At 37.9% G+C, this 14,804-nt stretch overlaps 1 protein-coding gene across 1 annotated transcript in view; it reads left to right on the top strand.

The window, feature by feature from the left end:
* Window positions 1-14,346, top strand: part of LOC114363065 (inactive serine protease scarface) — an 89,624-nt gene extending 75,278 nt beyond the window's left edge. Inside the window, exons 13-15 of the mRNA XM_028318671.1 lie at window positions 12,178-12,341; window positions 13,014-13,092; window positions 13,823-14,346. Coding sequence (XP_028174472.1) covers window positions 12,178-12,341; window positions 13,014-13,092; window positions 13,823-14,346 — 767 coding nt within the window. The remainder of the gene's footprint in view (window positions 1-12,177; window positions 12,342-13,013; window positions 13,093-13,822) is intronic.
* The last annotated feature ends 458 nt before the right edge of the window (window positions 14,347-14,804 follow it).

Here is a 14,804-nt window from a genome sequence, read left to right as displayed (position 1 = left end):
GCTACAAATCGATCTGGAGCACCTTTTTTATGTATGGCAAGGCAAGCATTTGACCGCCATATCACCTGGTGTTAAGTGAGATGCATAACATCTGCCCTGTAAGTGCCTATTCACTCTCGCATTCAAAACGTCAGCTTTCAAATTCACATTCAAATATTTTATTCAGTACATAGGCCCTTTCCAGGGCACTTATACACGTCCCAAATATAGCTTGCCCTACCACCACTTCGGGACAACATATGGGATGGTGCTGAGAAGAAGTGGCTGAAGAAACTCAGTCACCTTTGTCAGTCTCAATTTGATCCGCATCAAAATTGATCCATTTTTCTCCAAGTTACTACAATGCTACAGACACAAAATTGACAACCCTCTGTGTTGTTAATAAGGCCAGTAGCTTTCAAGCTTTCGTCTTATCATAGATGACATACTATTTCGATAAGCTTTCTTTCTTTAAAGTCCCAAGAAAATGCACCTTTCCCCCAGAACTAATTCAACCTTTGAAAGTCAAGATCCTGGCTACACAGAATTGCAATCTCAAATAGAATCTGATTCAGTCAAATGACGTCCACTGCTGGACAAAGGCCTCCCCCAAGGATTTCTATAACGACCGGTCTTGCATCCAGGTACTTACCCAACTAAAGTTCTTATGAGCCTACCTTCACTTACATACTTTGTAAGGTAAATAAGTCCTTCTTAATGTACTTCTACTAATACGTCGCAATCACATTGATTTCTAATTAAATATTCAGAAACATACAATATCATTACATCAATATTATCGTACTAACAAGGTCGTAATTAAAATGCATAATTAATTGAACTTCTACAATCTTCCTTGGACTTTAACAGTTATTTTTGGAGGAACTATAAATTATAATGTCAGACGCTCTTGGTGGACCGACGATCTTGAAGGTCACGGGAAGCGCCTGGATGCGGGAAGCGCAGGACCGGTCCTCGTGGAAATACTTAATCCATCGGTACAGTTACGTGTGGTGACGGCAGAGTAATACATTTGTCACCAACCCCTNCTGGATGCAGGCAGCGCAGGACCGGTCCTCGTAGAAATACTTAATCCATCGGTACAGTTACGTGTGGTGACGGCAGAGTATAATACATTTGTCACCAACCCCTACTCTTCCCACGGGTGTCGTAAGGGGCGACTTAGGGACTACACATCAAACAGAGAACGGCAGCAGCGCTCTCTGAAACACATAAATCTTTTAAACTGCGATCTCCAACCCGCCTGCCAAGCGTGGAGATTATGGCAAAACCCTCCACTATAGTGGAGGAGGCTCATAGTTTAGCAGTGGACTGTAAAGGGCTGTTGATGATGATGATGAGAGTTGAATCAAACAATATAGTACCTACACACGAGTATATCTGAACCACTGCGCCTAATTTAGAAAATAACTTAGTTTTAACACAGTAAAATAAAAACTTATAATTCTCTTTTCATATTGACTAATTCTTATCACTGAAACATAGTCGTGCCTTCTAAACGAAACAAAACAAAAATTTCCATCAACTCGCAAATCATAGAAAGAAAACACACATTGGTTTTTCCAAATCCGTTTACGGATTCACTAACTTTAACTTTTGACTAATAACAACAATCTATTGTTCTGACAAATCCTATTATGATGGCTCATAGTTAGATTCCGGTTTAACTACCACACCTACTGTAATAGGTACCTCTCGGTAAATCATCAAAAATTTACATGACAGCATAGAAAAATTGAGTGGCAATGACGTCACTTGTGAACTACTATGGACTTCGGGTTTTCTTCTTGTTTTAGTTAATTAAACAAGATTAATTAATACAACTGAGTTTCTTCCGCCACTTCTTTTCCTAAGTGACCTGAAAAGGGCCTTTTTAACAAAGAATTTGAATATGAATTATATACTTACAAGCAAAAGTATGGAATCACGCCGTTGTGTTTGGTTTCGAGCCATCTTAAGAACTGAATGAATATGTATGTATCTGTAGTATCAATTTAAAGTATAAAACATTGCCTTTAAAATGGTATAATTTTTATTTATCTTCTATTAGTAATTTAGTTCTTACGGTCGCTTGGAACAAGTAGGATGATTCAAATATTTTTGCTCGCGAGTGTAGTTGTTGCAATGAAGGCGAGTGGGCTTTACATGTGTGGTGGCTCGCTACTGTTCGTTTTCAAAAGTTTTGATAGACATTACACTATCGTTATGTGCATGTACACGTACACACACAAGTAAACCTCACTCGCTCTCGTGAATTGCAAAAACTAAGTAAACTTAAAAAAATAACCAAAGGGTGTAGAAATGCTTGTTTATTTCGTTTTTTTTTTGTATTCATGAGCCAGTAATCAATGTACAACATACATAAGTTCTAAGATGCAATTTTTTTCTAATATAACATGTTTTTATCGTGTTTTTTCTCTTTTAAGTCTTTTACTTACAATTTTCATGATCTTGTGCATTCAAAACTTTTATAACTTAGTTATTATCGTATAACAAACGAAACAATACATCTATCTACCTTTAAAACAGCAAAACGGAAATCCTGTTCTCAAACATTGCTCCAAAAATATCTACTTCAAAACTGTAACAAAAACACTAATTACTAATCTAAAATTATAGCAAACAGTCCAAATTCTGTATCAGATTATTTTTTGTTTTGATTCCAAATAAAGTTGAAACCAATAATTAATATTCATAGAGCGGTTTTTCACAGCTATTTAAGAATTTATTAACAAAATACATCCTGTTGTTGACCCAAAAACGTTTCCGTATAGTTACTAAAATGCTAAAATCATTTAAATAAAACATTTGTCAATCTATAAATGCGAAATACCACTCACTGATTAGTCACAAAATCTTAAAAACTATAACACCTGTAAACTTTTAATTTGACAGGTAAGTTCCTTATAGGGTGTAGATATCCGCTGAGAACGGATTTTACGAAACTCCACCCCTAAGGGGGTAATTCAGGATCCACGCGTACCAAGTCGCGGCCGGTAGTAATTGATAATATAATTGACATAGGGACAAGAACAATGGAAAAAGGAAAGTTATATTAGGACGTGTGTAAGTGCCCTAAAAAGGACCTACAAACTTTTAAAGAATTGAATTAGAAAGGACCACGTACCAGTTAAAAGGACATCACTCAAAATACAACTAACTAGGCTTGTAAAAACAAAAAAAGAAGGAATACATCCTTATAAACAAAACAAAATTATGGCACCAAGTTGATCTCTACTCAAAATGAGGTCATAAACACTTTTACACACATACATACATACATGCTTATACTTTTTCTTATATAGTCTCTCAATTTTTGTGTTCTTTTTTCCTGAATTCTTCTTCTTCCTCGGTCCCTCACTAATGAGGATCGCGACCACAGATAGTGTTCCTCCACAGACTGCGGTCATAAGCTGTGTGGACCGCACGATGCAAACTTCCGCCCACCGTCTTCCTCAAGTTTTCTGAATTACACTAAGCCAAAAAATTGGGAACTTTCCGAGAAAAAACAATTTTTACATTTATCTTATTTTTTTTTTCTTATTCGAACAAATGCTACATTTTCTTTTTTTCTCAAACAAGAATTAAAATAATGAAACCTTATCATCTAAGGGCCTTTTCCTCATCTATTAACAACAAAAAAACTTACAGACATTTTTCTGCTCATACACAATAGTAATTTATTCATTCAAAACGTTTGTATGTAAATTCCAGTATTGGCGGCAGCGAGCAACCTTGGTGAGGTACAATGTCATGTCATTATTTAGCATAATACCTTGGGAATGCCCAGTTTTTTTATTGACATTATCAGAGATGAAGATAACCCATGATTAGGTGAGATTAAAAAAAATGGGCGAACGAAAAAGAATGGAGAAATTAGAAACAGAAATATTTCTCCTTCATTTTCAAAGTCTCATGTAATTTTTTTAAATAATAACGTTCATAGCTACGGGACTATTCCCTCCTCTCGTTTCCACTGCTGCAACTCCTGTGTAGCCAGGATCTACAGCTTACCGCCAATAAAACCCAAGCAGTGAAGGTCAAGTTTGTCCCGGGGGAAAGTTAAACTGTCATACTTTGACCCGCAACGAAAGGAGTTTAGTGTAGCACTGATTTTGGGTCATCCTTATTCTAATTAGCAGTTAATCAATTCACATCTAGTTATTTAATCAATACACATACACGCTCTCCCTAGAATTCGTAATTATTCAGAAACTAGACTGAGGGGTGGCTACACATTTTCACTTTGAGCTCTTATTTTGCGTAGTCTTGAAAAATGTTAGTTAGGTTAGGTTAGGTTAGGCGTGTTTATTTATTGTAGAGATAACAATATTTAGACTTTCTGTAAATTATTTTAGAATAGTATTAAAAAAAAACATACCAACTGGATTGAGAACCTCTTTTTGTTGAAGTCGGTTAAAAAGGACAAAACTTTAGCTAACAATACTCTAAAAAACCATAATTACATTGATAAAATGTCTGTAAGAGTCGACCGTCTTTGAAAAAAAAATGCAATAAATGAAAATGGTCCCAGATCCGTCTATATTAACCTGTGTTTTGTTGGAAAATAGCATTTATTACAACAAATATAAGGTACTAGTGTTCATTTTGATGCGCCGTGGTCTAAAAACCTGACAAATCAGTATTTCATCATTCGAAAAAAAGACTTGATAACCTTTTTCGAATCACGTGAAATGATCACGTTTTCTTTGCCATTTTATAGTTTTTATATATGAATTCAAATTACGACTGAGATAAGAAAAATGCTTTTAATCAGGTTGCATTTGGTATAAATTTTATCATCTATTTACTTTTTTAATATTTTCCGAGTGCATGCTTTTGTTTTTTTTTTAAATATCACGTGTTTGCATTGAGGACAGACGGTTATTTTTTTGTTACTTACGTTTCTAACGTTTTGGTTTTGTTTCGTTCTTTTTTATTAAGATACGATATCGAAAAACTATCACTTATTATAGGTACGAAAGTCAAAAATTGTAATGGAATAATAATTTAGGTGGCCTCATCATTAAGAAGCAATATATCTTTCAGATAGAGACAGCTGTTATTGTTATACAAATATAGATTAAATAATATTATTTTAAATACTTACATAACTGCCTAAAGTGTGCGTGTATACACGCACACTGTATGCAGCATTTTCCGATATTCAATTTATTTAGTACGATTATTTTTTAAACATTTTTCTTTAAGTACGAGTTAGCCTATAATGTACCATTATAAATAAAATTTTAAATATTTTTTATAAATTTTCTCCGCCATTTTTGCCGACCGTACTTGTCCCACCGGTTTGCCATCCGATGACCGGCGCGCGCGCATTGTGTAACTCGCTAACTTCGGAATCTGGGTGCACAGGCTTAATGAAATACCTAATAGACTATAAATAAACTTAAAAACCCATGTACAGTACAATAAATTAAAAGCGACTTGAAAAAAACATGGATTTTGATTCGATTTGATAAGGGACGAATATGCGAACAATTACCCACCCGACGACCTCATAAAGGTAGCAGGAAGGCGCTGGATGCAGGCCGCTACCAACCGGGCGATGTGGAAATCATTGGGCGAGGCCTATGTTGAGCAGTGGACATCCTATGGCTGAAATGATGATGATGATGCGAATAAAATGGCTGACACAGACGTTCATATCATAAGTAGTTCACCAGACTTATTTTACCACTCTTTCAGTGGATCGTAAGAGGCGACTAAGGGACAAATATGCGAACATCAGGCCTCCCCAACCCGTCTGGCCAGCGTGGGGAGTGCAGGACAAATCCTCGCTCCTGCAGTGGAGACTAAATGACCTGATGATGTTCATAACTAATTAGTACTCCTTGGTGCACTCAGTTTACGTTCTTCCGTAAATATTGGACAAGCACGCCCTGTTATACACGAGTACAAGCTCACAATGTCCGAACCACGACCTTAAGATGGGTTCTAAATTATTAATGTAAACAGCGGAGTCAATATTACATTACACCGTAGGAATGCGACCTCCAAAGCTATACCAATAGTTTTGGGTTGGATAATTCAGAAAGATACGCGTTTTCACATAGTTTTTTTATGTCATAGTCTCTACTTCAGGAGCACAACTGTCTAATTTACCAGAGGCAAATAGATTTGTCCTACACATCCCCACGCTGGCCAGACGGGTTGGGGAGGCCTAATGTTCGCATATGTGTCCCTGGGACTTTTCCCACCTCTCGTTCCCACCGCTGCAACTCCTGTGTAGCCAGGATCTACAGCTTGACCGCCAACAACCCAACCAGTGAAGGCAGAGTCGGGAGAAAGTTAACCTGTCATTGGACCTGCAACGAAATTAATCAGAAGACTTATAAAAGGATTTCGAAGTTAAGGATCGTCTTCCTATAGGTATAAAGGTTTACCAATGGTCTAATATAATGTCTAAAATCAAAATTGCAAATGCTTTAACCCAAATATGTTTTATTATGCATCCAATTTCGAAATATTTCGCTCGATGCGAAAATGTCACTTGCCAATTACTATTTGCGCTGTTAGTGCCTAATTTGGGTACAAATAGCTCTTATTTCTACACAAGATGAGTATATTGAATAAGTAATAAATACTGAGAGTAAACGCATGTGAAAACACTTTGGAATGTTAAGCAAGAAAGCTGGCATTTGGATATTCTTTTAGTACTTAATGAGTACTAAAGTTTAAGACTTAAGTAGATAAGCCGTATTCACAAACATTACTATGAGGTCTCAAAGTGCGCGTGGACGCACAGGGTGACACACGAAACAATCACAGAGCTCTATGCAACGCTGTGCGTTCGATTTGCTGATTTAAATAAGCAAGCATCGTTTGTTAATACGGGCGATAGTCAGCGTCAAATAGTTCGTGACACCCAAAGTGGCCAAAAAGTTGACAAAACTACCTTATTCCAATGAGGGCTATCGTTTTAGCGCTCACCAGTTAGCGCCACTGTAGAGTAAGGTCCTGTCACTTGCTAGTAGCGAAGACAGTGGCACCAACTGGTGAGCGCTAAAGTGGTAGGAGGACTATCGCATTTGCACTCATCAAGATGGCGCCACTGTAGAGTAAGGTCCTGTCAATCGCCAGGGGTGCCAAGTGTTAAGTATAAAAACGATAGCCCTCATTGTAGCAAAAACGTGTTGCGAACTTTTTGGCTACTTTGACTGTGAAAAATACTAGACAAGTTTTAAACAAAATGCGCACGTAAACAACACCTACACACATTAGAAACTTCCATTTCTGATGAAGAAACATTGGTACAAATTTCGACTGGTCTAAAAAGTATGAAATATTTTTGTAAACTGTGTTTGAGTTTCTTGCTGCTTCTTTTTAGCACTGGCCCACATTATTGTCCTAGAGCAGTGGTAGGGTTAAATGGGACGTGTCAAACTGCATAAAATGAATTACTATTTTTATTTGACTGCAAACTATGTAAGAGCCATTTCACACACCTTTTTACAAGATGGCTTTTTTGGAGATATTTCTTCCTAAGGCTGCCAAATCTTTCTTAAACTAATAGTTATTAAAGCCTGCCAGAAAATGCAGTGTCAGTTAAATAATTGCCTCATCGATGCAGACCGCATTCTACCCAATTGTCATAATAATGCTAAACAAAAATAAATTGGCAATGTTTTACCGCCAAATTGGACGACCTACAATTCGAATGTACCTACACGTGAATGCAAATTGTATGCAAATAGAAAATATTCGGTCTTTATTATACACATCCATTAATTTAAAATTCTATACTTATAATAAATCTGTAGAGAGGTCAATTCTGTACATGAAATATATTTTCAAAATAACTATCAGGGGGTGATTAGTGATCGATACTGATGCCAAAAATGCAATCAGTAAAATTTTTGTCTGTCTGTCTGTCTGTCTGTCTGTCTGTCTGTCTGTATGTTCCTTATAGAAACAAAAACTACTTAGGGGGCGCTGTTTAATTTTTCATACAAAATTTTTCGATGACACTTTGAATACGCAACGAAACGAACTCGAAAGTTTTTCCTACTAGAGGTACAGTACCTCTAGTAGGAACGTTGGTACTGAGGAACGTTGGTCCGACGAACCCCACCATCGCTAGTGGTGAATTCACTAGTAACTAGTGGCGGATTTACAGATTTACCACCCTTAGGCTGGGGGGAAGTGTTAGATCTTATTTTACTGGCCTGGCGTATCCGAAATTCGTACTTTGTGTGTAAAAAATAATTATGAACTAAATCTGCCGCCCCAGGCTTCAGCCTACTCAACCTGCTGGTAAATCCGCCACTGCTCGTAAGACAGATACCCGTAGCTTAGTTCGATGAGTTAGAATACTGTATTAGAAATTACCTACTATATTAATATGCTACCTACGAGCAAATTTGACCAGTGGGCTGAGTGTGAGTTTACATCAAAAGCGCTCACTAGTGAGCGTGTTTAAAAAATGTATGAAAATTTTAGTTTTTGAACGTTTCCCGCTAGGGGCGCAGTACAAACCGTCATACATTTAATGTCATTTTTTGACGCGCTCACGTGAGCGCGTTTGATGAAAACTCACACTAGGCCCTCAGAGTAGTTCATTTAGATTTTAAAACACAAAGCTAAGCCTCTCTCTCTTTCTCTTTCAGCCCACTTAGCTGGCAGCATCATGCACAGTCTCAACGTATCGCTGCTCAACCCCGGAGAATGCCAGGCCAAGCTGTCGTCCGACTACCCTCACCTACTGGAACAGTATGACCAGGACAGCTGCGCGTGCGGACAGCCGCTGAACCCTGTCAACAATATCTGCAAGGTATGGAGAAGTCAACATGGAAAGCATTGGGGGAGGCCTATGTTCAGGAGTGGACGTCCTATGGCTGAAATTATGATGATGATGATGGAGAAGTCAAATTCGTAAACAGTAAATAGCAAGCATTGGTTTCAATGCTTGCTTTTTTAAATTTTTTTATGCATCATGTTGGTTATCCAGCTTGTAAATTATTATTTTACTAACTTTTATTCTTCAATACGAATCAAACGAGCCCAAATTCGATGGGGTTGTGTCGTTTTATTGCGAAGTTTCTATGGCCACCTTCCGACTCCATCACCAGATCAGCTCCTATTGTTGTCATCATAATTTCACTGTCACGCGATTTACATGACGTGCATTGCAAAATTACAGCTCAATAGAAAACCGGGAAGAAACACGTACATCATAATTTCCACCAGACTAGTAAAAATTTTCTCTAGATAATAATAATAATAGCGTTCTTAATAATTTGTGCCTAATGGATTTTATTTATTTTACTTTCAGGTTGACATCGGAAGTGCTCTGGCTTGCACCACGGACAACTCGCACTATGTACTGAGAGGATTGTACTCATGGGACTCAGGTTGGCACTTATTTTCATGACAGTAAGGACATAGCACACTTATCAACCTGGAAAGGGATCGTAACCGTACCAACTCGTCAGTAATCTTTGTAAGAAACTCCATACTGCAACGCACACTCCACAACGTATAGTTCCAAAATACTGGACTGTCCTGTCGATGACATTGACAGTGGGGCGCCACCGTCAATACCGGATCGCTGGTTCAGATTTTTGCCATGTTGGAAACCATATAGTTGAACGATGGTAGCGCCCCCCTGTCATTGAGTTTGGTGGGACAGTTCAGCGTGGGTCATCTATAACGTAAACGCCTCGCCTCGCGGTTGACAGCAGCTCGCGAAAGGCGTTACAGTGTTGATGATCCCTTGCAAAGTCGATAAGTCTGCTATGACCGTAAAAGATAATCATCCATTCTTAAATAAAAAGTGCTTAAATAATAATAATAATGCTTTGTTAATCTAATGACGAACTTCAAAGGAGTGCCATAAAATATAATTGCTTTGACATTTGACATGTAAATTTATCAACAAGCCTGCCTTTGTATTGTCAGATAAATTAAAAAACGTGACAGAAGATTGTATCTTTTGAACATTGGATCCGGATTCAAAATGTATTTTCTATTTTAATGCCAAAGTATAAGACTAAGTCTAAGTATAAAAAACAAAAGCTAGCCCAAAAAAAGTAAGAGCACCTGCTAATGATGTCACGTTTTCCAAGGTTTGTGTGGAGATTATACTTTTAATGATAGACGAGAGTATGTAAGAGTTGTAAGCTCACAACGTATTTTCTAACAAAGCAGCAACAGCCACAGCTTGTGATCCAATAATAGTTATCCACCCACCCAATTGAAATCAAAATTACAGTGCAATAACCTCCTAACCCTTAATTTTCAATTTGCAGGCTGTCAGACCGGCAACCAAATCGCTGCATTCTACAAATTCGACCTCGAATGGTACGAATGGGCGATCGGCCTGATCGAAAGCACCCGCTTCGCGAAATTCGCCATCGGCTCCAAAGTTACCCAGAACCGCTTCTCCAGTCAAATCAAGGGCAGCAGCAGCCAGTTCGGAGGCAGCAGCCAATACAACAGTGGTGTTAAAGGAGTCACGTCAAGCGGAATCAAGGGTGGTGTTAAAGGTGCCGGTTTCCAGGAACAAACTGGTGGATTGATTGCTGGAGCATTCCAAGGATCTTCGGCCACCGCCTCAGCGACCACCGGATCANTTAAAGCTTAGTTACAACAGGATATTGCAAAATTCCAACGGGAACGGGAGTTAGCGGGAAAAAACATTTGTATGAAAAAATCTAAACCGCGTAAGATAGATGAAGGGGGTAAAACGGGATCAACGCGTACGAAGTCGCGGGCGGCCGCTAGTCGAATAATAAGTGCTTATTGGACTTAATATTTTATTTTTAATGTCTCTACATTTCTTTTCTTTTTGTTAGGGTACCACTAGCGCCATCTCTTGTTGGAATCTAAAATTATTAGTTCAACTACTCGCTACTAGATGGCGTTAATTGGTCAAGTGTTATTTTTAACTCAATTAAAATTGAAATGTATCAATTTACGACACTAATACCATTTAAATGTTATTTAACATCATCAATCATAAATATTCATTAGTATAACATAAAACTGTCAAAAGTAGATTAGAATTGGCGAGGTTACGGATTCAATAAATTTTGCAACGCCATTTTTAATATTGGCCTCGCAATAAAAGGTCATAAGTTGGAATATTTTAATTCATTTTGTTATACAACTAGATTAATAGATATAGTCATCTTTTTTGCCTTCCCATCGTTTGAATTTTGAATAAATTTGCTATTAAATAATATTACTCTATTACCATTTTAATCGACCAATAGATCACGAAAGCACTACAACGACCACACCCATTTATTTTTGATATAATAATAATATTTATTTCCTACTTTTTGTTTACTTGACCTTTTATCACAAAATATTTGAATGAGAGAATTTCGTTCTTCACAGCTCATAAAAAGTACGTCAATTGATTGAAAGATAAATGACTCGAGAACTGAGGAACGTTGGTCCGAACCCCACCATCGCTAGTGGTGAATTCACTCGTAACTAGAGGCGGATTTACAGATTTACCACCCTTAGGCTGGGGGGGAGTGTTAGATCTTATTTTACTGGCCTGGCGTATCCGAAATTCGTACTTTGTGTGTAAAAAATAATTATGAACTAAATCTGCCGCCCTAGGCTTCAGCCTACTCAGCCTGCTGGTAAATCCGCCACTGCTCGTAAGACAGATACTCGTAGCTTAGTTCGATGAGTTAACGGTAATACCGCATTAGAAATTACCTACTATACTAATACAGGGTGTTGATTTCAATCATCGCCATATTTATTTAGGTGATCTATTATGACTTATATTAATTTAAACGCATTATACATAAAAAAAATTACCAACGAAAGTGGAATTTTTAGCGAATATTTTCCGTGCGTCATCAACTGTATTGTGGCTCGCAATACTGCACCATACGTTTACACTACAGCTACGCGGATCGCTCGCTTATCATGTTAGATAACCTACGAAGGAAGCCACGGTAAAGTATGTAGTCTAAATAGGTATTTTTCTTTGACGAACTAAAGTTGAAGTTCGTTTTAAATTTTTTTCGAAGTCAATTTTTTTACTGATTCGTGATCAGAATAAGCTACTTAATCAAATCCCTAAAAATGGCGAGGATTGAAATCAGCACCCTGTATACTACGAGCAAATCTGACCAGAGCAGTTCATGTAGATTTTAAAACATAAAGCTAAGCCCGTCTCTCTTTCTCTTCCAGCCCACTTAGCTGGCAGCATCATGCACAGCCTCAACGTGTCGCTGCTCAACCCCGGAGAATGCCAGGCCAAGCTGTCGTCCGACTACCCTCACTTACTGGAACAGTATGACCAGGACAGCTGCGCGTGCGGACAGCCGTTGAACCCTGTCAACAATATCTGCAAGGTATGGAGAAGTCAAATTTGTAAACAGTAAATTAATTTTTTTTAATGCATCATGTTGGTTAGTCAGCTAATAAATTATTATTAATTTTAACTTTTATTCTTCAATACGAATCAAACGAGCCCAAGTTCATTGGGGTTGTGTCGTTTTATTGCGGAATTCCTATGGCCACTCGATTCAGTCGGAAGTTGATGGAGTCGGAAGCGACTTCATCAACAGATCAGCTCCTATTATTGTCATTATAATATTTCACTGTCACGCGATTTACATGACGTGCATGCAAAATGCAGCTCAATAGAAAACCGGGAAGAATTACGCACCTCTATAATTTCCATCAGACTAGTTATTTATTTATTTATTTGATCACCAACAAGGTTACATTATAGCGTTCACAAAAGTAACATAAAATAAAGACACTTGTTAAATGCAAACTTAATTAAAGGAGAAAACAACATGCTTTAGAGACTAAAGCAACAGCAATTAGGGGTTAAATAACTGAAAATATTTAATATGGTGTAAAGAAGTCCTTATGCTTGTTCAAATCGGTGAGATTTGTCCAACCATGTGGACTTGTATTTACGTAAACTAAAGAAAAAGTTCTAATAAAAATGTTCTCCAGATAATAATAGCGTTCTTAATTTTGTGCCTAATGGATTTTATTTATTTTACTTACAGGTTGACATCGGAAGTGCGTTGGCTTGCACCACGGACAACTCGCACTACGTACTGAGGGGATTGTACTCATGGGACTCAGGTTAGCACTTATTTTGTTTAAAAAGGACGTAGCACACTTATCAACCTGGAAAGGGATCGTAACCGTACCAACTCGTCAGTAATCTTTGTAAGAAACTCCATACTGCAACGCACACTCCACAACGTAACGTAAACGCCTCGCCTCGCGGTTGACAGCAGCTCGCGAAAGGCGTTACAGTGTTGATGATCCCTTGCAAAGTCGATAAGTCTGCTATTATGACCGTAAAAGATAATCTTCCATTCTTAAATAAAAAGTGCTTAAATAATAATAATGCTTTGTTAATCTAATGACGAACTTCAAAGGAGTGCCATAAAATATAATTGCTTTGACATTTGACATGTAAATTTATCAACAAGCCTGCCTTTGTATTGTCAGATAAATTAAAAAACGTGACAGAAGATTGTATCTTTTGAACATTGGATCCGGATTCAAAATGTATTTTCTATTTTAATGCCAAAGTATAAGACTAAGACTAAGTATAAAAAACAAAGGCTAGACCAAAAAAAGTAAGAGCACCTGCTAATGATGTCACGTTTTCCAAGATTTGTGTGGAGATTATACTTTTAATGATAGACGAGAGATATGTAAGAGTTGTAAGCTCACAACGTACCTATTTTCTAACATATCAGCAACAGCCACAGCTTGTGATCTAATAATAGTTATCCACCCACCCAATTGAAATCAAAATTACAGTGCAAGAACCTCCTAACCCTTTATTTTCAATTTGCAGGCTGTCAAACCGGCAACCAAATCGCTGCATTCTACAAATTCGACCTCGAATGGTACGAATGGGCGATCGGCCTGATCGAGAGCACCCGCTTCGCGAAATTCGCCATCGGCTTTAAAGTAACCCAGAACCGCTTCTCCAGTCAAATCAAGGGCAGCAGCAGCCAGTTCGGAGGCAACAGCCAATACAACAGCGGTGTTAAGGGAGTCACATCAAGCGGGATCAAGGGTGGCGTTAAAGGTGCCGGTTTCCAGGAACAAACTGGTGGATTGATCGCTGGAGCATTCCAAGGATCGTCAGCCACCGCCTCAGCGACCACCGGCTCATCAGGAACAGGTTTCGGATCTGGAATATCCGGATCAGGATTCGGCAACGGAGCCGGTTTCGGATCCGGCGCAGGCTTCGAAGGCTCAGCCATTAAAGGCGGATTCGGCACAGGCCAGTTCGGCTTCAGCCAGTTCGGCTCCANTGAAACTTGTGTGCAAATCTTTGGTCTTCTAAGTCAGCGCCATCTAGTTTGTCTATAAAGTGTTACTAAAGCATGCTTTAATAATACTTCAGCTATTCACCGCTAGATGGTGTTAAATAGGATAGAACTATTATTACTTCTTGCCGCTAGATGGTGCTAGTAATAATTTAATCTTGTATTTGTCTAAAAATTTTCATACGCATGGTTCCCAAATATTTGGTGGCCTTCATTTTTGGTTAAATATTAATTATAACAGATTGATGATTAATGTATGTGCAGTTTCCTGGAAAGATGAGCGGCCTTCACTCACACGTCAGAGTTTAATATTATTTATTATTATTCCATTAATATAGAAAACTGCTAATTTGGTTACATATTTTTACCCGGTCTATGTGATTCATATTACATTCCACGTAATACTGAATAACTGCGTATTCTATAACCTTAGTTTTTAGACATTCCTAGGTCGATGACCAGTAATAGGTATTTTTTACAATATTGTATAATATAGTGCTT

This window comes from Ostrinia furnacalis, unplaced genomic scaffold (assembly GCF_004193835.3).
Source record: "Ostrinia furnacalis isolate ACB-3 unplaced genomic scaffold, ASM419383v2 OfSCF6976, whole genome shotgun sequence".
NCBI lineage: Eukaryota > Metazoa > Arthropoda > Insecta > Lepidoptera > Crambidae > Ostrinia > Ostrinia furnacalis.
The sequence above is the reverse complement of the archived record's forward strand: the minus strand, read 5'-3'. Positions and strand labels throughout refer to the sequence as shown.